Source organism: Corvus hawaiiensis, chromosome 7, assembly GCF_020740725.1.
Source record: "Corvus hawaiiensis isolate bCorHaw1 chromosome 7, bCorHaw1.pri.cur, whole genome shotgun sequence".
NCBI lineage: Eukaryota > Metazoa > Chordata > Aves > Passeriformes > Corvidae > Corvus > Corvus hawaiiensis.
The window spans coordinates 9494255-9520586 of record NC_063219.1 but is presented as its reverse complement, the minus strand read 5'-3'; the positions used below and the strand labels follow the sequence as shown (position 1 = coordinate 9520586).

The 26332-nt window shown below is 43.5% G+C and overlaps 1 protein-coding gene across 1 annotated transcript; it reads left to right on the top strand.

The window, feature by feature from the left end:
- Nucleotides 1-757: 757 nt before the first annotated feature.
- Nucleotides 758-24535, top strand: STAT1 (signal transducer and activator of transcription 1). The gene is made up of 25 exons (XM_048309466.1): nucleotides 758-819; nucleotides 1048-1256; nucleotides 3372-3500; nucleotides 4130-4274; nucleotides 4956-5054; nucleotides 6345-6440; nucleotides 7100-7178; nucleotides 7810-7901; nucleotides 8128-8279; nucleotides 8538-8696; nucleotides 9712-9804; nucleotides 10243-10302; nucleotides 11466-11495; nucleotides 11582-11675; nucleotides 12570-12611; nucleotides 13088-13171; nucleotides 13726-13824; nucleotides 14302-14437; nucleotides 16254-16309; nucleotides 17449-17543; nucleotides 19567-19706; nucleotides 20862-21047; nucleotides 21541-21616; nucleotides 22034-22136; nucleotides 22717-24535. Exons 3-25 carry the CDS (start codon nucleotides 3373-3375, stop codon nucleotides 22738-22740), a joined length of 2268 nt encoding a protein of 755 aa, XP_048165423.1. The 5' UTR covers nucleotides 758-819; nucleotides 1048-1256; nucleotide 3372; the 3' UTR covers nucleotides 22741-24535.
- Nucleotides 24536-26332: the final 1797 nt, after the last annotated feature.

Sequence of the window (26332 nt, the reverse complement as noted above, 5' to 3'; positions counted from 1 at the left end):
AGTGAGAATTTTGTTCTTATGCCACTATGAGTACGAAAGTGGTTCTCTAGTAAAATAGTGGGGGGGTGGGGGGGGAAAAACAAAAAAGGGGTGCCCAGATACTACCAGAGAAAACAAAATGTCTGCTTTTAAGTACTTCTACTGTGTTTGTGCTTTTGCTGTGTTTTGCAACAGCAAAGTAAAAAAATGTGATTGTTTTGTGCTGTCTTGGTGCATCACTGTAATGGTCCTAATTAAAAAACATAAAAACGGTCAGTTACCTTCTTCCATAGTTTTTTTCTATAGCCATGTTTATATATCCACTACTCCCTAGTACTTCATGCCACGAAGTTCACCAAACGGACCTCTGATTTCTTTCTTTTATGGAGTAGGACCTGCCTCTTCCATCTGAGGAGGGAGGGTGCACAAAGTACCCTGGAGACCCGCAGCAAAGCCTGGACTTAATAGGCCGGTCTCTGTTGGCTTCAAACACCAAACAAAACCCAACACACCACGTTGGTCCAAGAGACAGCCACAGCGTCCCTGCGAGCAAGGCTTACAAGAAAGGGGAAGGGAACTAACGCTCAGCCGCCTGCATTTCAGCGGCGCCTGGGCTAGCAAAGGGGCTGGAGTGCCCGGGCCAAAAGCCGCAGCTGGGCCGGCAGCCCCCGCCCTCACGGCACCGCGCCGCTTTCGCTTTCGCCGGCCCGCTGCTTTTCCCAGAAGTCACGTGACGCTCCCGCTCCGGGAACGCCCCCGCGCCGCCCCCGCGCATGCGCACTTGGCCGCGCGGCTCCCCGAGCGCAGCCGGCAGCGCGGCACTGCCGAGCCGGACCCGAGGTGAGGGGAGCGGGCCTGAGGGGCCGGGGGGATGGCGCCGGGAGCGGCACGGCGGGGTGCTGCCGGGCACTGCCTGCAGCTCGGGGGCCGGCGGGGTGAATGCCCGGTGTAACTAAAACTGTCGCTTCCTCAGACTGTCCCTGCCCGCGGAACACCGAGCTTTGTGCTTTAGTGTCTTTGCACCTGGGGCAGCGGGAGATATCTTCTAGTGGTCTTCATTCCTTGCAGGGACACCCCTGCTCTTCTGTCATCTGTTGCATCTGCTCCCAAGTCCGACTCTTGGCTCCTTGTCCACAGCTTTCACTCTCCGTCCATCAGCATCTCCAGACCTGCCCTGCCCGGGAGCGCCGGAGCGCCCGAAGCGGACCCCTGTCCCCGGCACGGCGCTGACGCTGATCCTGTGCCTCCAGCATCGCTGGGCAGCCTCTGCTGAACAGGTGCGGTGCTCCCAGCCGCGGGGCTGAGCCGGCCGGCAGCGAGGGGAACGCGGGCAGGGAGCCGGCCGAGGGTAGGGACGGCTGCCGGGTCCTTTACTCCCGAACCCCGCCGCGTGGATCGGCCGCGATCCCCCGGGAATGGCAGAAAATGAGGTAGAGAGGGGCCAGGAAGGAGTCCTGGGGTGCATCAGGTGGCCAGCAGGTTGACAGAGGTGATCAGCCCCCTCTACTCGGCCCTAGTGAGGCACATCTGGAGTGCTGTGTCCAGGTCTGGGCTCCTCAGTACAAAAACAAGAGGAGTTACTGGAGAGGGTCCAGCGGAGGCCACAAAGATGATGAGGGATCTCTCTTACAAGGAGAGACTGCGGGAGCTGGGCCTGTTTAGTCTGGAGAAGAGAAGGCTGAGAGGGGATCTCATCATTACATATAAATATCTCAAAGGCAGGTGCCAAGAGGATGGTGCCAGACTCTTCTCAGTGGTGCCCAGCAACAGGATGGGGAGCAATGGCCACAAACTAAAACACAAGTTCAACATGAGAAAGAACTTCTTTACATTGAGGGTAGCAGAGGACTGGCACAGGCTACCCAGGGAGGTCATGGAGTCTCATTTTTTGGGATTGCTAGAGCACATTCAAATGCTGTATTACCTGTAATCTGAAAAGCACACGCATGAAAAGCCTCAAAGCCCTCACTTTAAACAACATTTTTAACTACTTTGTTTCTCACACATAGCACATGCCAGGGGCACTGGCATACAAACACTAAAGGATTTGGCAGGAAGGAGCATAGAAAATAGTCCTTCACCCTGATGCTGTCCTGGTCTTTTGGACAGGTCTTATAGGCAGTCAGTAAAAAAGAGTGGTGTGAGTGGATTTGCATCTCACCACCTGTATTCTTGGCCTGGACTGTTCCTTGGATGTATCTTTACGTGCCATTTCCACTACAAGGTGATAACCTGCAGCCTGGAAGGCTAACTGATCTGCTGCCAGAGACCATAAAGCCACTCTGTCACAAAAGTGTTAGGACTGAGAGAAGCTATTCTGTACAATATTAGTTCATTTAAGCATCCTGTATCTGCTGGAAAGGTTACTTGAATTTAGCTTGAAAAGATGATCATGAGAACTAAAACACATAGACAAAACATCTTTCCAGTACTTCGACATTTAAAGTGACTTGAGATCTAGTCCATTTTCAGAGCAGGCAAGTGTGGACACAAAGCAACTGAAAATGGGCACTTAGAGGGCTCTTTGATTTTTCATGCACGCTCTGGCGGGGGGTGATGGGGAATACATCCGCACAAACAAAAGGCAATACTCCACGTTCAGGACCTCAATTATGCAGGGTACAGGTATCAAACACACAGGTCCTCATTCCCATATCCCTGCTAAGCAAGAGAGCAGTAACACTAGCAGTACCCTAAGTGCCATGAAAAGGGGTTCAGAGGAAAAGGAGAAAAAAAAGAAAGCACCACACAGCCACTCGCTCACTTTCCCCTCCTCCCTATGTGGTGGGATGGGGAGAGAATCAGAAGGGTAAAAGTGAGGAGCATTGTGGGTTGAGATAAAGACAGTTTAACAGGTGAAGCAAAAGCCATGTGCACAAGCAAAGCAAAAGGCAGGTGTTCAGCCATCCTGGGAAAGCCAGGCTCCATGATGCCTAACAGTGACTTGGGAAGACAAACCCCATCATGCAAAATTTCCCCCTTTCCTCCTTCTCCGCCCCCCAGCTCTGTGTGCTGAGCTTGATGCCCCATGGTCTGGAATATCCCTTTGGTCAGTTGGGGTCAGCTTCCCAGTGCCCTTCCCAACTCCCTGTGCACCCTCAGCCCCCTCACTGGTGGGGTGGGGTGAGGAGCAGAAAGGGCCTTGATGCTGTGTAAGCCCTGCTCAGCTGTAACAAAAACATCCCTATATTACCAACACTGTTTCCTGCACAAATCCAAAACACAGCCCCATGCTAGCTACTGTGAACAAAATAAACTTTATCCCAGCCAAAATCAGCACATGTTCCAATTTTGTCAATGTTCATGAAAACTTTAAATTAGTTGTTTTTCACTCGTTCAGTCCAAATACTCCTTAAACATTTACACTGGCTGTTTTTTCACCCCTTCCTCAGGATGACTCAGTGGTATCAGCTGCAGCAACTTGATTCCAAGTTTTTGGAGCAAGTTCACCAGCTATATGATGACAGCTTTCCTATGGAGATCAGGCAGTACCTGGCACAGTGGCTGGAAAACCAGGACTGGTAAGCACATAAGTTTATTAGGCTTTGGGTTGTGTGATAAGCAATGCCCTCAGACATGCAGTTACAGGCAGCAGGAGAATGCTGGGGAAGCAAGCTGCTAGGTAAACCTTTGCTGGTAGGATGCTTCGGTAGCTATGTGGATACTACAGCATGTGTTCCTGCCCCTCTTCAGGGCTTTCTAGAGGGGCCTGATGCCTGGAGTAAGTGTCCTTGCTCACATTGCTCTCAGTGGTGGCTGTTCTAAGACCAATTAGTTACTGCCTTTGTAGCTCAGTCTCTCGCTCTTCAAAGACTGAACTTCTGCGGAAGTTTCTGTGGAGTGTCTTCTCTTTGGAGAGTGGTACAACATGCACGTGCATCAGGGTCACTTTTAGGTTCCTGACGTACATGGCATGAGTAAATGAATTTGAAGAGAATGTGGCAAAAAGAATAGAGAAACAACATTTCTTTATCGAGGAAAGTAAAGTCAAAGTTAAGAGAATGAAATTGGCTTACATTTGAAGCTAATTCTCACTACTTGCATATTCTACAACTGGAGTTGGGGATTAAAAATCAAGTACACCTGTATGTATTTCTTGGATCTTGTGTTGGAAGTGTATTTAACCCAAGCATGCTTTAAATTATTCTAGGGAACATGCCGCCAGCAATGTCTCATTTGCTACGCTGTTATTCCATGACCTGCTGTCACAGCTTGATGATCAGTTCAGCAGATTCTTGATAGAAAACAATTTTTTGCTGCAGCACAACATAAGGAAAAGCAAACGTAATCTTCAGGTACGCCTGGGTTCTATATATATACATTTGCTTGATTTGCTTTAGTGCAGCTGGATGCCTCCAAGCAACTACCCTGCCATGAGGGGTTTTCGTAGAGGATGTGTGAGAATCCTGATTTAAAAGCCAGAATTCAAGTGTTGCTCCATTTTTGTTTTGATTTGCTATGGTTAGAAAGTTACAGTTTAATTATCAGAACAGCTACAGTTTGAGAACTACAGGAAGAAGAAAACCCCCCAGGGTAGCACCATCCTGAGCAGGGCAGTACTCAGTCTGTAGCACATTTCCAGTTTGTATGCAGGTAAAACAATAACGTTGAATTTGCATCCAGCCTGGACTGTGTGTTAAACCAGCAGCCATACCAAGGTGTGGGAGGATGGCTCATAAGGGATGAGCTCTCTCTAGGACTGTAGGGTATTATCCCACATCTCCCAGTAATGTTTGACCCTTTCCTGTTGTTTTGTGCCAATTCTGTCTCTTTGTATGCCAATGAACTACAATAGAAACTCGTTCTTGGAGCTGGTTGTGGCTGTCACAGCTTGTAATCCTTTAGCAGGCTATGACCAGTGTGTTCCCTGAGGCTCACACACTGGTAATTCCCTATTTTTTGCTAATCTGAAAGTTACTGAAGGACAAGAAATGATGTGTATGAACTTTAACAATAGACTGTGTCTCTAATGCTAGGATAACTTCCAAGAAGACCCGATACACATGGCAATGATCATCTACAACTGTCTGAAAGAAGAGAGAAAAATACTGAACAGTGCCCAGGCGTCGAATGAGGTAACAGTGTTGAAATGTCTGCTGCAGTTGTATCTCCCCTTTCCTATTATTTGGGATAAGGGAAGTGGATGAAGACTGTCAGGGGAAACAGGCTGTTCCCTCTCTGCACAATAAGAAGTTCCTTAAAAAACAGATGAGTGAGCGCTGATATGTACCAGCTGGACAGCATGGCTTTTTTCTCATGAATGAAGCATTTGGAGAATAAATGGCCAGGAAATAATTTTTATTCCTTGAATGATGTAAAAGCTATGCTGGTTGTTTTAATGCTTCTGTAGTACGATGTAGCCTGATATGCTAATTGGATTTTGTTTTAATAATTAGTGCTTAACTTACGTATCCAGAAAGATTTTAGGTTTGTTCTTCTGCATTTTACTCCCCAGCTTACTCTCTGTTAAGCAGCTGAGCATGCTTCTCTGGACTTACTCTGGGAAAATGATGCATCATTCTCCTTCCCAGTTGTCTCCAAGTATTTCTTTCTAATTTTGGTGGGGTTTTGGGGTGGTTTTTTTAATGAAGCCCTTTTCTTTCCTCTGAATTATAGGTAAAGCCATAGTTTCTCCTTCGTCACCTGTTCTCCAGCTTCTCACCTTTTTTTTTTTTCCTTTGAAATAACTGTTTTGCAGTAAAAATTCTGCAGTTGGGAAAGGCATGCAAAAATGTATAGATAGCTGTAATCCATTTATGTAGAAATAAAGTGATGACTGACCAAGCATGTTAATTCCCGGTGCTGAAATACCTCAGTTTATAGCAGGGCTTTGAATGTGCAGTGTGGGAAGAGCACTTGGGCACGGGCTTTCAACAAGGGGCCCTTTGCAACAGTGTCCAAAGCAGCTGCTCTCAGAGTGTGACTCTGACAGAGCCCCTGTAGCTGCAGCACAGCTGTTCAGTGCTGGCACGTGACATAAAGCACTTGCTGCTGCCTTTCCAGTGTGCAATAAATTGGGGTCATCGAAAAGGGAAAGGGAATTACAGAATGGTTTGGGTTGAGAGGGACTTTAGAGATCATCTACCTTCCACTAGACTGGGTTGCTTGATGCCCAATCCAGCTTGGCCATCACTTCCACCACTGACTTAAATCCATGATGGGGAACCTTCGGCAGTTTACCAAAATAAATACTTTGTTTGTTTCTTTCAAATTTACCTGAACTTGATTTTCTTATACTACAAAATTTTAGTATGGTTTATCAGAGCCATGCTTCCTCAGGTTGTTTGTCAACAAAAGCCACTAATTTACATTAATGAAAAAAGTATGGGTCACTCTGTTTTGACTTGTACTGCTTCTTCCCTCAGATGGAAGTAGGGAATGTACAGAACACTGTGATTGGGATGCTGGACAAACAGAAGGAGCTTGATGCCAAAGTTAAGGCTATAAAAAGCAGTGTTACAGTAAGTATAATATAACTTTTCATAGTAGTGTTTGTTGATTCACAGATGTTGAAAAGCTTTCAGTAGTACATTAGACTTGATAAAGTGACAAATAAAAGTAAAGTAGGGGCTTTCAAGTCTATAACCAGGGATTGTCTGAAGACAGAAAGTACCTTGTGCCTAAATTTTAGCAACAAAAGCATTTTACCTGTCTGAAATACTAGCAACTGAGGGAAAAAACCTCTTAAATTGTAACTGACCAATTTGTTGTTAACTAGAAGATTTTTTTTTTTTTAGCATACAAATGTTTGTCTTAATAAATACAGTCACAACAGAAAGCTTTTCTCCAAGCAGTACTTAAGAATTTGAAAGTTTAAAATGCTGTGTGCTAAGTTTTTCCACTGTAGCATAGGTTTTTCTAAATTCTGTGAACTTACATGGCTTGACCACAAAGGCACTTCCACACTTTAATAGATTTCAGCTAGCTGAGAAGTAGGAACAGTGAATAGGTGATGAAATTTAGGAATATTTCCTTTTAGGGAGTTCCAGGAAAAAGCAGTGTAACAAAACTGGGCTTCATGTCTGTCAAGGGCTAGTACCAGGCAGTTCCTCATCAGATGTAGTCTTGCATTACTTGAAAATATTAAGTAATTGTGGCCACCCTCACTCATGCATTACAGGATGTGGAGCAGGACATCAAGGCATTAGAGGATATGCAAGATGAGTATGACTTCAAATGTAAAACCCTGCAGAATAGAGGTAAGTAATTTTTCAAGGACATCCCCTATTGCATGTAGTTTGTCAGAGTAAACTGCTCTTTATGTCAAGACACTGAGCCTAATGATACACGGCCAAACTTACTGGTAATGTCCCTCCTTTATTAACTCTGTTTCGCACTGAAACCTAAATTTCTGCATCTGTCTTTAGTTCCAAGTAAGAGAGCCTCCCTGTTAACACAGCATTCCTTTGTCCTTTGCAGCCCTTTGCCAGTAGAAGTAGCAAGCCCTGTAGGCTCTGTGGCCATTCAGCCATACACTTAATTAGGGATGTTTAGGCTTCCCTTTGCCATCTTGTATTTCACAAATGCCAGACTAGCTTTAGGTTTTGTAGGCTCTTGTGCACCAAGGGAAACACACGGAGTCCACACTGGTTTCATTATACAGATCTGTCTCTGATGTCGAATTCTTTGTTCTAGAAAAGGCTTTAGTTTCCACCACAGCTGGGCAGAGCTGACTGTCCCTCAGAACAGGGACAAGTTCAGAAGGTACTTAGGGAAGCACTGAGCTACGATCTTGCTTTTTGTATTTGTCCACTTTCCCCCCAGCATATTCCCCACCCATCCTTCAGCACTCCTGCAGCCTCCCGTTCACAATTTGGACTTATTTTACAGAACACGAGTCCAGTAATATGTCTCAGGAGGAGTACAAGAAAGAACAGCTGAGTCTCCAGCAGATGTTCTTAAACCTGGACCTCAAGAGAAAGGTAGTGCTCAAGTTTTCTTTCAGAAGTCAGCAGCTCTTCATTTTAAGCACATGTTCATTTTCATTGAATTGACATAAAATAGCAGTAGAAAAGTTTTTTTTAATATGTCAGTTGAACTGGGGTCTTTGCAGAGTTTTGCAAGACAGATGAGCACTAGCTAAAACAGTACTTAGTTCTCCTGTATGATGTATTTTTAATAAACAGGGTAATCTCATGTTCTGTGTAGGAGGTGGTGAATAAGATAGTACAGCTGCTGCACAGCACAGAGCACACACAGACTGCCCTTATTAATGATGAGCTGGTGGAGTGGAAGCACAGGCAACAGACAGCATGCATTGGTGGGCCACCCAATGCCTGCCTCGACCAGCTGCAGAACTGGTAAGTCTTTTGTAAGGCTGCATTTGAGCCAGGTTATGAAGGAACACCACATCTAGGAAATATACTGATGATTTATATTATCCATTTTCATTCTGTCTTACTATAACTACATTAATTTTATTACCTAACTATATTTCTAGTGAGCATGAAGTGTTCTCCAAGCTCTGCCACATCCTCAGGGACAGTCACCTGGCTGGTGCCTCTGCATTAGAAAAATACAAAAACATGCTAAAAGTAACAAGATCGTGTCAATTTTAGGTTCACCACTGTTGCTGAAAGTCTACAGCAAGTTCGTCAGCAGCTTAAGAAGCTTGAGGAACTGGAACAGAAGTTTACCTACGACCCTGATCCCATTACAAAAAATAAACAATTTCTGCAGGACCTAACGCACACTCTTTTCAAACAACTCATCCAAAGGTAACAGACCAGAAGGATCTTTTGGTGTTACATGAATAAATAGATGAAGAGCACCTTCCCTACTGTTCCCTCAGTATTTCTTGCATAGTAACTTTTCATTTTCCAAGGTTTTCCTAAGTTTGTCACAAATATTAAACTGAATTACTGTTTTTGAGATTTACTCTATCTAGGATTTCCACAGGTTCAGGCCTGTGGAAAGGGTTTGTGATCAGTCATTATTGAAGTTAGCAGATGCTTTGCTGCAGTACACACTGATTACAAACTCCCAGTCTGTTAGTCCACTTCTTGCTTCAAGCTTCAACGCTGCAGAGTTCAGGTGAAGAGAGGCAAGAAACAATCTGCATCAAGCTGTGCCCAAGATAGATACACACTAGATTCTCCAATCCTTTGTCACTGGACGCATCATCTTTGCCTCCAGCACAGGGAGGCCAGCCCTGCCTCTGTACCACCTCTATGATGCAAGGTACTGTAGCTTGTAGTTGCCTCACGTAAGATCAGAGTCCTATTCTGTACACACACAGTATATAAAAATTTGGGGTGTATCAGAACCAGTTAGCCCCAGAAGTTTTGTTTCATTGGGTTAGCTGGCCCTCATCAAATCCCCTGCTAGTGTATCCATCCCTTGGGCACCTGTTTTTACACAGCACTGTCACTGTAAGAATTCAGGAAGTCCTGGGAATGGCAAACAAAGCAACACTCTTCACTTGCACTGTGCTAATTACAGCACAGTGTTTCCTTGCTGTTTGATTTTAGGGAAGTCTGATGAAGCAATCTCCCTCCTCAAGCTGTCAATGTATTGCAGAAAAGCCAGCACTTTAAAAATCACTATTTCTAGCCCCATTGAAACAATTGAAAGGAACTGATGCACACACCTCTGTGTAGATAGAAACTGAGTGAATAAAGGGTATAGTATTACTGGTAAATCAGCATTCTTTTAAAGTTCACTTTTTATGTGGTTTCTTATTTAAGGACAGCACAGATAAACCACAGTGCCTTTAATCTGTTCTTCCCATAGCTCCTTTGTGGTGGAGAGGCAGCCTTGCATGCCAACACATCCTCAGAGGCCACTAGTCCTGAAGACAGGAGTACAGTTTACTGTGAAGCTGAGGTATGTTTTCCCCTTTCCCTATTCCTGTTTTGTGGTAAGGCTTTCTTGTCACTGGCTTTCCACAGCCAGGGGGATTGCACAGCCTGTCCTGTAGCCCAGGGGCTGAGGCCAGGAGGAGGGAAGTGCCATGGGCAGGGGCTTTCTTCTGGCAGAGTTTAACTCACATTCAGCTTTTACCCTTTACCAGAAGTGGGGTGTACTGAGTGTGTAACAAACACAACCAAACAGCAAGAAGACACGTGCAGAGCACTTTGTCATGCCAAAGAGTAACTCATTTGCCCATTTAGTTTCATCTCTAAATGCTGTCTGGTACGGAGCAAGCTTGGAGCCTGCACGTGGCCCCAAGCATGCTCCTTAAATATCTGTGGTAAGCAACACAATAGAAGAGAACCCATCTTTTTCAATTGCTGACATAAAAAAAAATACTTCTCTTTCCAGATTGCTGGTGAAACTGCAGGAACTGAACTACAACTTGAAAGTGAAAGTTTTATTTGATAAGTATGTTGCACTTATTTCATCCATCTTATGTAAAGGTAAACAGTCCCCACGTTCAGAAACCAAAGAGCAGTCACATTATAAGTGTTGACTAGGCCAGCAGCAGGCTGGTTCTCTGTGACAGCAAGTACATCCTTCCCTTTTTCTTATCCATTCCCTTGTTCTAAATCTCTGACACCAGAGACATGTCACAAAGTGCAGATGGCTTCAGCTTCTCACCGTCATCTCCTCTGAGGAGAGCTCACTACTGCTAAATCAGGCACAGGGCAGCACCTGGGGAACAGCCACAGCTCTGCTGGGTTGTTTCACCTGGATTAGCACAAGGTGACAGTGTCGAATTGAACTCCACCCTTTCCAGTCACATAATTCAGTCATGTCTCTAGAATACCTTACTTTTTGGGTAGTGTCTAGTAAGAAATACGGTTATCCTAAAGCAGCCTTTGAGTTAGGGGTATAATCTACCTACCTGTAACATAGGACATGTTCTCAATCAGAGGAAAAATCACAGCAGTTGAAACAGTTTAATACCAACCTTCTGTATTTTGTAAGCAGTTCCATACTTCAAGGGCATGGAAAGAAATATGACAGGCTATCCAAAATAATGACAGGGACTGTGCTTTCAAGAAAGCAAGTGGGTTTTTGTCTTCTCAGCCAAGTAATTTTGTTCACTTGAAATGGCTTTAGGGTCCAGAAACTTGCATAGAATAGGGAAAAAGTAAAAAAAAAGTTCTTATGTGGTTGTGGGAGATGAGGCTTTGAGAAGTGCGCTAGACAGAATGCAACTCAGTAGAATCCCAAGTGCTGGGAAAACCAATTCAAGTGATGCAGCAATTTATTCAACAAGTTTTAAAGCAGATTTAGAGTAGCAGAACTATATTCTTTTTTCCTCAGCACAAGAGAAAAAAATAGATAGAGTAAAAGAAAGTACTTGCTTTGATTATAAAGCCCCCATAGCAATATTAAGCCTCAGTAAAACACGGGCTGTGTAGCACAGTATTTATTTTGACTGCTTGAACCAATTGCCTCATCTTTTGCACAAGAATTTCACAAAAGCATTTTACCAGTTCTCAGTCAGCTCTGTCAGCTACTAAAAAATGCACATTTTCTCTGTCTCTGGCAGAATCTTTAAAAGATTCTTTTTTTGTCTTTTTTTTTTTTCTTGACAGAGATGTAACTGAGAAGAACTCAGTCAAAGGGTAGGTGGCATCAGAGTTTTGTATATTTATTAGGTTCTTTCAACAAAGTTGAGATTTAATTACATTTTCTCTCTCTCTTTGTGTAGGTTCAGGAAATTTAATATTTTGGGAACAAACACAAAAGTAATGAACATGGAAGAATCTACCAATGGAAGTCTAGCAGCAGAATTCAGGCACTTGGTAGGGGGTTGGTTTTTTCTTTCTTTTACTGATACAGCCACTTAATTTTGTTGGTAGAGTGTGGTAGGAAGGAAACAAATGGCTTTTGTTATTGAAGTCATTATTTACTTTTGTGTAAAGAGGAACTGTGATTATCTCCTTTTTCTTTGTGCTTTCCTTTTTGAAATATTTGGCCTGTTTCAATCAAAATATGATTGCTTGTCACTGAAATAGGGACAGGAATGCAAGCAAGACTATTTTCTGCTATACAGATTATGCTGCAATGGGTTCTTTGTAGGAGGAAGTTAAAAAAGCCTAGAAAGGCTGGTTTGGGCCTTTCAGAGGAAGGCCCACAGGTAGGGAAGCTTGGAATAGTTCAAAGAGCTCTGAGTCTGGAAGATGAAAATTGTCAAGGAGTGGGCAGCTGCAAGGAAGTCAGTGCCTTCAGCAGACTGTACCACACTTCTGATCTGCACATTGTGAGGGAACAGATTGGTTCCTTCCTACCACAGGAAAGGAAAAATGCAAGTCCAGGACCAGGGAACATGGAACTCTCTCTTCATTGACCACAACTGAGACTGCTTAGAGTTTACCATCCTATTCAGAGGGGTTCTTTGATAAACCAATATTCCATCTGATTCTGATTTCATACTGCTTCTGTTCTTAAAAGGCCTCTTACATAAAGGCATTGCATCATAACTGTGCAGTATCTTTTTTCACAGATGAACAGTTTATAAAGGCATAGTAGTTACCTACAGTTTAATCCTTTGGCTCCCACAGCTTAGAGCCAAATAGAATCAGGCACTAGTGCAGCAAGTTTGCATACAGTTGAGCAAGTGGAGCATGCAAACCTCCTCTACCACTTCCATTTGTGGCTGAGATAAACGAGTGACAGAGGTTTTTGTTCGTTTGCAGCAACTGAAAGAACAGAAAAATGCAGGGAGCAGAACAAATGAGGTAAGCAGCACTAACCTTTTCTTTGTCAAGTTTTAGCATAATACTAACAAGGCATTCATTTAAGACAGTGCTCTCTGATCAGACCCATGAAGACACACATGGGATGAGAGATCATAGGAGAGGAGTTCAGTGTTTCTACAAAGGGATCCATGTAGGAACAGTCTGCAAGGAGAACTACAGCCAGAATGGTAGTGAGGGACTCTCCGACACTGGCATCTACCTTTAACAGGACTTCCTGGCAAGCACTGATTTTTCTGTGGCTTATAGGTGGTAGTAGCCACAAAAAAACCAAAAAACACATGCCTGGAGAGGCAGTTCTAGGAAGTCAGCACTGTCACTTGACTTTGATCTGTAAGCTCTTACTGAGGTCTAGAGCACGACTGTGGGCAAAAAAGGGTTTTCCCCATAATAAAGCCCCACTACTTCACCCTAGGAGTTTTCAGTCCCTGAAAAGTTTTCCTTTATTTTTTTTGAAGGGTCCTCTCATTGTAACAGAAGAGCTTCACTCTCTGAGTTTTGAGACGCAGCTGTGCCAGCCTGGTTTGGTAATAGACCTAGAGGTATGTCTTAGATGAAACAGAGGGACCTCAATTCCTGTGTGTCACTCATGCTGACAATCTTAACTTTTTTTTCCTCTCTTTTGTTTTCTTTTTTTCTTTTTTTTTAAGTACTGGGATATCAAGCACTTTCAGTTATTTCAAAGTATGGGAATGACACTTCACAACTGTGTATAGAGACAGAGAGAGAATGCTGTCAGATCTCTGGTAAATAAGAATAGATGCGCTTTGCAAAAGTGTCTGATACCTAGAGGGCTTAAACCACAGGGTTGGTTATCAGTTTACATTTATTTCAGAAGCAGTGTGCTATGAACTCTACTGTCACTATTAGTGCTGTCATAACTGACATTAAAGTCTTTATTAGATAAAAATTACCCAAGTTCTTTCTAGTATTTCATCATACTGATATTTTCTCCCCTACATACCAACCTCTATTGAAAAAGTCAAGACTGTGCAAGCAGGGAATTAGAATGGAAATGGGTTTGTGAATAATCTCAAGGAGGATTGTGGCAGCAGTGCAGGGTAACCTGATATGTTTCCTTTTGTGCCCCTTTCAGACCACATCCCTTCCCATTGTTGTGATCTCAAATGTGAGCCAGCTTCCCAGTGGATGGGCTTCTATCTTGTGGTTCAACATGCTGTCTACTGATCCCAAGGTATTTGCAGGAAAAAAATATTTTTTCAGGTACTATATGTAATTTTCAAGCATTGTATGCAGGTGGCTGCTGCATTTTAGCTCTGCAGATGACTCTTAATGAGTTTCAGGGGTAGAGAGGGGCAGCAACTTCCCTGACCTAAACAGAGCAATGTTTGAAACCCAGATTAGGGGAGGATGTATTCAGGATATACACTATGACAAATGAACAATCAAGAACTCAATTATGGTGCATTGAGTAATCCAGCAATTCTGCCCACTGGGAGAAGACATACCCAGAGCCCCAGAGATTGCTTTTCCTGGTAAAGAGTGCCTGGAAGAATAGCTGCCTGCTTCTGCAGAGCTTCTTCTCAAGCTGACATCCATTCTTAAATCTGGAGTTTGTTTTGGCAACAATACACTTTTATAAGTTCAAATGGCATTCCAAAATGAATGTTTACTTGTATTATGTAGCTTGTATTTTTCTGTTTCATTCTAGAACTTGTCCTTCTTTCTGAATCCGCCTTGTGCAAAGTGGTCTAAGCTTTCTGAAGTTCTGAGTTGGCAGTTTTCTTCTGTAACAAAGAGAGGACTTAATGCAGATCAGCTGAGCATGCTGGGAGAGAAGCTTCTTGGTATGGTCTGCTTTCATCACAGATGGCCTGTTTCAGTTGAAGCTAATTCTGCATCTTTTCCTGCAACCTATTTTAAGTTTTCATTTCCTCTCACACCTTTTCCCCTTCTACAATACAACTTTGTAGCAATTAAGTATTTTCCACTTTTCAGTATGGCAGAGTTTGTAAATGAGATCATGTCATTAAAAAAATCTGCCATTCTAACTTGGGAGTTCTGTGCATTAGAGCAACACCAGTTGGGCCTAATTCTGCCTTTTGAAGTAACACTCGTGTTTAGTCAGTCTTTGAAGTGGATGTTTCTTGGCATCTTTTGGGTTTTGTTTTTAAATCCACCTCCATTTATTTTAACTCCGTGCATGCCCTGAGCTGCAGTGGGGATTCACTCTGCATAAACACAGTTGTAATATCAACATGCAAACACTATGGAACTGCTAAAGGATATCAAATAGAATTATCTCCCACATGAGTGTCCTTAGTAAAAGCCTCATCAGCCATGGGGTTTGGAAACAAACTCCTTGCAGTTTGCCTGAATAGGCAGGGCACTTGCCACTGCTACTGATTTTGCACAGTAGACTCTAGATGAAAAATACTGTTGATTCAGTATATTTCACCGACCTTAAGTTTCAGGAAAAAGTTATATTTAAAAGGTATTTGAGTTTAGTGTGTCTAGGTGGCAAGTACAGCATTCCACTCTCTAATTCCCCCAAGACATAAGATCTGACAAAAAGCTGCTAATTTTTAGTAGATTACTTTTCAAAATTCTACAAGGAGAATGATTTTTTTGTTGTTGTTTGTTTAATTAACCAACACAAGGAGACCAGTGATATATTTCTATGGCAAATGTGCATGTCAGAACTACAGGAATTTTGTCGAGCTCTGGTAATGGTAGGCTTGCTCCTTACATCTTACCTCTGTAGATAAAAATATCACCCAGCTGAAAAAATCCTGGTTGCTGAACACTGTAGATTCAGGATTCCTCAATGCAAGGAGGAGACAGAACTAGCAGAGTGCCAGGCTACAACCTGGTTGTAGCTGGTTTTGCAATGTGAAAATTGACAGAATCTTGATCTCTTAACACCAAGAAGTATCAGTAACAAGCTCCCTAACCCAGTTCATTTTCAGAAAAATGACAGAGAAAAGCATATTTATTGGAAGCCATAGCATGATCATTAATGGAAAGAATTTGGCTCTGACTACAGTCAGGGTCTGCAAAGCTCCAGCTACTGTAGTCACAGCACAGGACTTTTCTTTGTGGTTTGGATATGGTTATGAAACACTGTGGACATAAAAACAAGGCTGGGGGAAACAGTTGCAACAGGAGTAAGATGAGTCTGTGTTTGGGGTAGACCTGGGAGTCAAGAGTTTCTGGGGCAAAAGCCTGCAGGTCACCAGAATCAAGGTAGTAAAGTGCTTAATCTTAGAGAGATACTGCAGGGTCTGCTGAGCCCCTGCAGAGGAGCTTGTGGGCTGCAGTCTTCTTGTGCAGGCAAGAACTATGCAAGGATTCAGCCTCCTTCCTGGAAGCATTTTGAAGCTGGCAAGTGTTTGGTGCAGCGCAGCACAGGAAGTGTCAGGATGGATTGGCTCCCATTATGCAAGGGCTGCTCACACAGATCTGGTTATCGTAAAACCTCCCAGAGGGAACTTTGCACCCTCCCCTGCACTAGCTGTGAAAGCACAGCAGCCTGCCCTTCCTTTTCTTTCGTAGTTCAACAGTTGAATTCCAAATAATAACTCAGAACTTGGTTTTCTAAGTACTTCTAGCCTTACTAAGTAACTTATGGAACATGACTGAAGTAAAATGTATTGTGTTCAGGGCCAACAAACGGAGGATCTCAGGATGGCCTTATTCCTTGGACAAGATTCTGCAAGGTATGAGCTCAGTTTTAAAAGCTGAGATGGAAGAGGGGGTCTCACTTTACTGTGGATTTTGTTTGGGCTTTTTTTGTTTGTTTTTCCCCCCAGGGTGCCTTCTTTCTCAGTAGGATCCTCTCATTATTCTAGACCTTACATAGTTATGGGAGGCTTTGGTGGCAAGGTTAAAGTAGCAGCAGAAGGAGGCAAAAGAGCTTGCAATGGCAAGGAGTAGATGATTTTGAGACTGCTTTTGATCCATGTAAACTCCATAGGAAAAAAAAATGTATCTTTCAAACACAGCACCTTCATTATTATTAATGCAGCTGCTATTAATAGAATAGTTCTCCATTTTGACTATTACAGAAAACATAAACAAAACAATCAGCAAGATGAACAATTCTTCTGTATCTTAGTGAAGGACATTTCCCAGGCCAGGAGCAAATGGATTAGGGTGAGGATTAACACGGGGTGGCCAAGAGGGTCAGTATGATGACAGAGAGCCACACCATGCAATTTCACAGCCCTGGCTGCAGCAAGACAGGAGGGCTTTTCATATTTTCTTTAGCTTTAGACCCTAAACTGATACAGATAAGTAGGCGATCACAGCAACCAGGAGCAGACTCCAGGGGAAGAGCAAGGCTCTGGTGACCTACAAGCACTGAAATTCATTAATGTGGATGTCTCATGAGAAATTGAGATCCAAGTCTCAACAGAAAGTGTCTCTAAAGCTTCTGCTAGCCAGCCCAGTTAAAAACCCCAATAGAATGGGTTTGCATGTCCAACAACTCAGTAAGGATAGCACCCAGGCAGGGAACAAGAGCCTTTTTTCTGCTCTTAGACCAGTGTTACTGCATGTGAGAGGTGATGGATCACATATTTGTGGGTACTGGAGGCTCAGACAGGCATTTTTCTCATTCTCCTCTTGCCTTAAGATTCAGTACATGCTTCATTACCAATAGTTCCTGTCCTGGAGAGACAGAAAAAGAGTCATAAGAGAATATGGGGAGGGTGGGAGAAAAGAAAAGAAAAACACAAGAACAAGTAGACAGTGGCAGGATTGAAACCTTGCTTTCCTCTCTGCTTAATGAAACTCATGTCTCATTATCCCTGTTTTCCCTACTCCCATCCCTGCCTTTCCATATTCTGAATTTCAGGAAAACATAAATGATAAAAATTTCCCCTTTTGGCTGTGGATTGAGGGAATCCTGGAGCTTATTAAGAAACATCTCCTGTGTCTCTGGAATGATGGGTAAGACCTGAGTGAAGTTAAAGATGTGGTCATTGCCTCAGACCTCACTTTCAGGCCAGCAGTTGCACCCTCAGCTGCTGGGTGGTTGGTTGTGCAGAGAGTGGAACTTGAAACCAGAAGAATCTGAAGCAAGTGGATTGTAGTATTGAGGAAACCTCTGGTGAGGCAACTGCTAGAAGCAGGAACGTCAGGTGACTGAGTTGTCCCATTTAAGTCACAGAGCAGGGCTTTGAATGTTAGATTATATTTTGTTTTGCCTCTGCTCCCGCTGTAAGTCAGTTCTTTCCACATCCTAGAACACAGCCAAGAAAAACTGAAGCACAAGGACGTACAAGTCATAGTGATATGATTTTAAAAAAACCAAACTGCCTGCCCAAAGAGAGTTAGTGTGAGCTGCCTGGAGGTGGCAGCAGCCAGACTTGGAATGCCTGTGCCTGCACAGGCCCAGAACCCAGCAGTCTTCACTTATTTTAAGACTATTACTAAGTAGAGGGACTCTGCCAGATGGGAACACAGTTCCATTTGCCCTTTAATACTGGTTTAGTAAACTTTTCATTCTGGGATTTCCGATTTCAGAAGTAATTCTGCCCAAACTAGGCTTATCTAAAGTCACAATCCTGCCTTTTAGCTTCAGCCACATTATGAAACCTCATCAAACAGCACACTGACAGTGGAGTATCCCACAGTTCTGCAGGATCTACAGCAGCAGGATTGCTTTGTCTTGCCACATTCAGCAGTGGGCTTCACATTTTTACCCCCCCAGGTCCAGGAGAGTTCTTCAAAGCCTTGTTTCACTGCCCCAAACCTCCCCATTTCTTTGATGAGGGGGCTGCAGTGCAGTGGGAATATTTGCCACCATTACTGAAGCAGAGTGTCAGTTCTGGGATTGGGATTACATGTGGATTTGGTACAGGCTTGAATAGCAGAGACTCCCCTTGTATACAAAAGGGTAATACAGCCTCAAGAACACTTGCCTTTCTTCATACTTGAGAGATAGGAAGGCAAAAGACTTCCTTATACACAGGATATTGACTGCTGAATGCATTTGTTACCTAAAGCATGGTATTTAAACCAAAACACAAAACTCACCAATCAAACCCCCAAACCCCGTAAAACAGGGCAGCTTACAGCATCTGAAATTCTAAGCAAAATTATGATTATTTAGTATTTTTTTGTGCAAAACCCTCTTTCCCTAACTTAATGCACACAAGGACAGTCATAGTACTCAAAAGTTCATTATTGATGGAGTATTTTGAGGAATAAGAAGCAGAGAAGTTCTGACCTTTGAAAAAACAAAAAAAAAAACCCTATCAAAAGCAAAATATCAACCAACAAAGCAACCGAAACCAAACAGGTGGGGCTTGGCCAGGGTTATACCCTAGTACTGACTTGAACAGCTCCCTCCCCAGTACCTGTCCAAATCAATCAATCTCTTATAATTACTACACCAGCCTCCTTGTCCATGTAATAGCATCTGTTGAGCATAGTGAATCAGTCACACAAGCTTAACAGCTCCTCTAGAAAACATGCACAGGGACCAAAGCAAACCCCACACCTCTAAGAGTGTAATCTGGCAGCTAGCAAAGTTTGTTTCATCAGCCAAAAAGGAGAAACAACTGTTCCTTAGCATTCTTTTGAAGCTAAAGCTAACTGCTAGCTGGGATCTGACCTTGTTACACACATGCAACTTCAGTTCTGCTTGCACAGCCCAGCTTCGACAGCAAAATGGACAATCTCTTTTGTTCCAAGTTCAGAAAGATGTTTGTATAAGCCCCCAGGAGAAAGTGAGAGTGCTGAGGGAAGCTGTGGTGATTCATGGCAACCAAGGGGCATGAATCACCACCTGACTGCAGCCAGTCAGTCAGTCCTGCTGCCAGCTGTTCACGGGACAAAGCCTTCATGAAGCTTTCAGCAGTACTCATCTTTTTTAAGTGAGGAAAGCTTTTTAGTTTTCCTAGCTAGCCCAGCACAGCTTAGGTTTTATGTTGAGGAGTAACTCAGCTCTTTCTTTTCAACATTACAGCTGCATCATGGGTTTCATCAGCAAAGAGAGAGAACGTGCTCTACTGAAGGACCAGAGCCCAGGAACATTTTTACTGAGATTCAGTGAAAGCAGCAGGGAGGGAGCAATCACCTTTACTTGGGTAGAGGGATCTCAGAATGGTAAGTCAGCAGCAGAGAACCTTTGTTCATGTACTTGCATCAGAACGAGAAGTCTTTATGCCCTTCTCCTCCACCCTGAGGACCAGCACAACACCCCTGCAGCAGCAGGGCACAAGCAATAGCAGGGACACACCATACTTGCGGTAACTCAAACCACACAATGAATTGATCAAGGTTTCAGCTAGCACTTCCCAGGTTCTGCCTCTGTGCTGGAAGTTGGGTAGGAAAAACTGCCTGGACTGTCTTCCATGCCTCCTTCAGCTCTCTCCCAGCCTTTAGTACACACACACCTGCATCTCTTTCCAAACCCAAATGGAGCTTTTGTTCTTGCCTTCCCACATTCTGCCTAGGTAAATTACATACTTCATTTTCTGAGCAGTTCTCCTTCCTCCCGTTGTTCAAAAGGATCAATGAAGAGCTTGCTTCTTTGAAAGAGTGAGCTGGACTCGTTTCTCATCTTGAGGAAGCTTGGAGCCATCACAGCTGCAGAAAGTTATAACCTCCCTTGTACCCAGTCAGGGCTCTCCCCTTACCACACTAATTACACAGCCCCCCCTGCCAGCATGAGGCAGCTGTTGACACTTTGATGAGCCCAAATCAGGGCAGCAGGTGGAAGAGAAACTGCTGAATGTACTTGTCTGACTTCTTCCCTTTGCTACCTGAGACATCCAAAAGTTAAGCAAAAGGTTGATAGTATTTGGAGCATTCAGGAAGGCTTATCTGTGTCTCTTGATGATTCATAAAAGCCTCAAGTGGTGTATTTGGATCAAACTTCCTAATAGGCAGCAGAGTCTGAATTACATAATTTGGAAGAAGGTTAAAAAGGCAGCACAACCTGAATTAGTTAATGAAATACTGCAGTTAATGAAATACTGCAGTTAATTTCCATGGACAAGCCACACCAGTCATTCTGAATACAAAGCACGCCAAGAGCCATCACTGTGTGCTTTAATCCCCCGTGCCTCCCTACCCCACAGAACAATTATGCTCCCTTTGACAGGCATGAAATATTTACTGCAGCAATGTAGGTGTCATTCAGGCAAGCCTTTTGCTCATGTGGACTCTGAATTTGGGGAAGTGGCTGCAGCTTTTCTGGACTCTTTCAGAAAAAACCTTGAAACCACCTTTAAGAGTTGCTGCTTCTCTCCTCTGCAGAGCTCCAGTTCCACTCAGTAGAACCCTACACCAAGAAGGAGCTCTCTGCTGTGACTTTCCCTGATATCATCCGCAATTACAAAGTGATGGCAGCTGAAAACATTCCTGAGAACCCGCTGCGATTCCTGTACCCGAACATACCCAAAGACAACGCCTTTGGCAAATACTACTCCAGGCCTAAGGAGGGTGAGTGCTGTGAGGGGCTTGTGTCTTTTAGCTTGTCTGGTTGTTCCTGAACTACTGGGGCACTGTACCATTTCTGTGGCGTGCAAAGAAGGGGAGCAGTTGGCCTCAATGTCTTGGCAGCCTGTCCCATGTTTAGAGGTTAACAAAGAGGCACAACATGAGATCTAATCAGATCAAAAAACTGAAACCCCTAATTGTCACTGGCCCTCCAACTCAGCTATCATGTGAGCCCGTGAGCTGTTTCAGAAATGTAGGTTCCCACTAGTAGCCCCGACCGTGCCTGGTTAGGGGAGGGGTTTCTTTGCCATCTTTTATAGGAGGAAAGGGAAAACTGACTAAAAATGGAATAAATTAACCATAGTGCTGTAAACTGCACGACAGAGAGACTTGCACATTATCTGGGTCATAGGCTATATTTTTGGTATAATAAAGATGAAAATGTGACATAAAATTGCTGAAAAAAAACTCCACAAGCTTTTTTTTCTCCTTGAAGCACCAGAGCCAATGGATTTGGATGGTCCCAAGGGAAACGGCTACATCAAGACTGAGTTAATCTCTGTATCTGAAGTGTAAGTTCCCACAAAAATGCTGGATTTTTAAGAACTGATCGTAAGTTTTTAGCTGTAGTTCGTGCTTCTTCACAGTATTTAACCTGTAGGTGCCCCTGTCAAGTCTTTCCTCTTTGAGAATCTGATCACAACACATTAATGCAGTGCTGTGTTCAAAACACCATTTTTAGGTATAAACCCTATAAACTTGCAGGTAGTTGTACTGGCAAGTAATTTCCTGAAAAGCACGTTCTCAAAGACTTGTTGGACTTCTTTGGTTAGGATGTGCACCCTTGAATAGCCTGAGTTTTCATTTAGAGCCAGGCTCTTCTTCACAAGAGGCCTCCTTAGTGGCCCTTCGGGCCTTGGAGCCAGACAGGGTAGCCCAGTTGTGCCTCATTCCTTCAGTGACGCTGAACCCCTGCTCTTCTCCCTCAGCCACCCTTCCAGGCTCCAGTCTCCAGAAAACCTGCTCCCCATGTCTCCCGAGGAGTTTGATGAGGTGTCTCGGATGGTGGACCCAGCAGACATTGATACTGTGGTACGTATCATGAAACAGCCTGGAGCAGGGGGTTGAGCCAGAACTTGCTTTTCCCCTTTTTTCCCCCCCTTCACACATACCTCAGACACCTAAGCAAGCACTTGAGAACACGTCTCCTCACATGGATAGGAAAAGCTGGGGATCCAGAGTTAGACTGGGATTGCCAGCAGTTGTTTTTTCCACTTGTCTGCAGGGAGGGGGGTGAAGAACAGGAGAGCAAAGCTTCTTGTGTGTGCCTTGCAGGTGGAGGGAAGATGGGAAGGGAGGAAGGAGGATCACAGTAGTGTTTCCTGTGGGGTCTGTGTGGGGAGGGCCCGGAGCAGGAGTGCAATTTGGAAGTGCTGCCCTGCCAGTGCTGGTGAGGTACTGCCTGTGAACAGAGCAGTGCCATCCTTGCAGGGTGTGCTTCAGAAAAAGAAACAAGTTAAAGTCATCCCTCCCACTGCCCACCCTGAGTAGTTGAATCCTAAGATGGGAATCAGGTGTGATTGGGGCAGAACGTGGTCACGTTCTGTGGAGAGCAAAGACTTGGGAACTAGGGCTCGGCCTGTGTCATGGAGGTTTCCTTTTCTCCTTGCAGATGTGTACACACATTCAGCTCTGAGCTTTGGCTGAGTTTTCCCTGCGTCATTAGCACGGCCGATTCGCTTCACACATCCTGTGCTGTAGTCAATGCCTTGGGGACACACTTCACTTCCTTGGTTTCTCAACCTGAAGGTGCAGTAGCAATTTTAGCTAATGGGAGTATCAACAGCAGCAGCCTGAGTAGCCTCCTTACGTGCATATCTTTGTTTAATTAGCAAGATACCGTGCCAGAGTGGAGGAAGAGCAGGATGGGAATGTGAGCTCCTCAATGACAGTGATAGGAGAAACGTGCATTCATTGTTTAAAGGAATTAGTTAAACATTTAAAACAGTTGACTGTACACAGGAGGCTTCAAAGAAAAGCTGGTTCTTTTGCAGAGGTTCTGTTCAGAAAGCTTACACCTTCAATTTTTGTCTGCAAAACACTCTACAGCTACATGCCCCACCAAATCCCTGTGCTGCTGAAGTTTGTTGTGCTTTTAGTTTTTCTGGGCATGGCACTTTGAGAGAGCAAAAGCACAAAATGTTACCTGCATTTCATTTCTGCAGTTTTCCTAAGGCTTAATCTTGTGTAGGATGTTTCACACAATCTCTCTCATAAAAAGCATTTCTTAGGACACCACCTTCAAGCTGCATTGGCATATGCTGAGCTTGCAACCCAAGGTGTATAATCAAGACTAAAGCCTCTGCAGACTGGAGTCATAAGACAAAATGAGAACCTACTCTTAAAGAGTGCAAAAGGAATTGAAGTATGTTTTTGTTAACTGTGCTTAGTCTGCCGAGGCTGGGATCTGGTCACTCCTAACTTTTGCCATAATACAGACCCCATTTAGGTTGTAACAGGGGGAATGGAACTCAGTTTTCTCGTGCATTATGAACCAGGGCATTTATTTAACTGTTAATTTGAATAGCTAAAAGCTTCTACAGGCTTTGCTAATGAAGTGGGTTTGTAATTAGGGGTAAGGCACAGGAGGGTGAAGAAGTTACAGTTTATCCAGAGCAGTGGCTGCAGGATATGCAGTGTGCAGTACTTAAAGGATGAAGCTGTGCTTCCACTAGAGGAGGAACAGGTTTGTTTCTCAGCAGGTTGGAAGGTAATTAACAACTCAAGAGGCGAGGCTGTTCTAGGCAGCTGGTCTCTCCCTTTAAGGGGTACCTATTAGTGCAGGCTGCTAATTAGCATGGAGCTGAGCAGAGGGGCTGCAGAGCACTCGTGCTGCACCCCACCTGTCCAGGGACAGGAACAGGGCACCCATTGTGGGGGCCCTCCCTGCCTGAGCAGGGGCTTGGACAAGGTGACCTCCCAAAGCCTCTCCAGACCCATCAGCTGCTGTTTGGGAAGTAGAGGACTGGTTCAGTTTGGTGTGTTGTGCCCAAGACATCTGATGTGCCCCCTGCAAAAGCTTCAAAGAAAAATTAAAGGACCTAGAGCAGGTAACACATGTATTTAAATGAAAGCATTGCCAACACAAGAATTTAAATAAAAGCCAAACTGACTTATTTTTGGTGCCCTGGGTTACTGAGATTAACAGTGCTACAGGAAATAGCAAGTGGTGACTTAATGCCTTTATCTTGCTGTAACTAGCTGAATGTGCAGCTGTTGCTAATACAAAAACCAAGTTACTTGTTTTTTGAGCTATGCTTTGTATTCATGTTCTACATCTTATTACTTTTATACTTCAGTTTTGTGAGAGTTAAAGCAGTGGCCTTATTCACAGGTTGGTCCTTCCAGAGCCGGTAGGTCTGGAGGCAGTGATTTTTCCTCCATAGAATATTCTTATATATGTTTTAAATAAATGGAACTGCTAGTTGCCACTTTTGTTCTCTCTCTTGTGTTGTCGTCATTTCTATTTTAAAGTGGACGTGTCTGTCAGTATTTTACTACTCATTTTGAACTTGTTTGTGCAACTAAGGAGATACAGCGCTGAAGCCCAAGGCAGTATTGCAGCTTTTAATTCTCTGCATTGTTGCAGGTCTGCCTGCACTAGAGTTCTTAGAAGGTGACTGTTAACTTTGTTTTATTACTGCTTCTGTCACTTCATTAATTTGTTTCTGTCCCCACACAAACTTCAATAAACTGAATTTGAATTTCTAATTTGAGTCCTCAGTAGGATAACTGATCTATGGCTCATCTCTGCGGGCTACCAAGCTGGATCAGTGCTGCATCGTTTTTCTCTGGGGCAACTAAGTGACAAAATCCCTCATCTCACACTTGTCAGGCTTTTATATGAACTGCACAGCCAGACAGAGAATAAAGGAAAGAAACTGTTGGTGTGATGAAGGATAGCAGGAGTAAGGCAAGAGAAAGCTAGAGCTGTTCGGAGTTCCTGGCCAATCCACTTAAGAATTCCAGCATTAACAAAAAGCAGCCAGTGAAAGGACACAGCTCTGGAAGTGTAGGTTTCAAAATAAACACCAACAAAAATCAGAAAAAGGCTACATTAGATAAATGCATTCTGATTTCCTGTATGTTTTGCACAGTGGAAATGACCAGAGTAGGTTTTCCTGGACAGCCTTCCCCATGACTGAAGACTTATTTCAATGGCAGTCACACAGATAACCAATAAAACCCACCAGCACCACTATCATCTTGGTATTTCCATTTATTATGCTGTAAAAAGCAACACTATCTGGATTTTATTTCTTAAAATAAATAACTTTCATTTTCAGAACCAGTACAGCTCAAGTTTAGATTCATTCATGGGAAACTGCTAGAAATACATTCATCACTGTCTAGTCCCCACAATACAGAATCTAAAAGTCAAGATCAGCCCAGTCAGTTACAATGACCAGAAGTACACTGCCAGTAAATATAGTCACGGATAGTCCAGCTCTGAAGCAAAAAAATCCGGTACAATAAAGTTTGTTCACAAAGATAGGCTAATTAATGCTAAGACTACGACAATATTTCTGAGTACAAAGCATTAAGTTAGCTGAACAATTTTAGGTTGTGATACAGAAGAAACATATATGACATAAAAACAAAGGAGTGGGGGAATCTTCTTTGGAGCATAAGGAAGTCAGCGTTGGTAAAGATAACCAAAAGCTATTTACTGTAAAATCTACATGTCAGTGTCATGAATGATAAACAGCCAAACCAATGTACTGCATATATTTATAAATAATGCCATGTCTACATAGCTGCATTGCTGAATTGAACATTACAAAATAATCCATCTTCTCACAATGAGAAAATACTAGAACTAACCAGCAAAAATGCACTGAAGCTAAGACCGGCTAAAAGCACTCGGTACGAAAGCATTAAGTTGAGGAACAGCTATGATCTTCAATGTTAGCTCAGTTAAAATCCTTCTTTTGGTTTTGGTTTGTTTATATCATGTGTACTATATAATATACCTATGTTTAAAAACACCAGTTTGAACAATGCAATGTCAGTTAAATAAAGCAAAATCAGGTATTTTTCTGAGAAGCTATAGGATGTGTTGTAATAGGGGGAAAATAGGGAAGATTAGCACTGACATTCGTAATTCTGAACTAGGATCCATCTGAAAATATTCCTTTACACTGAAGCCAATAAATCTGTTGCCAGAGAAAAGATGCTGGAATTTAGATCAGAGTGCAGCAGAGAAGAGGCCTTGTGCTACCCAGTGA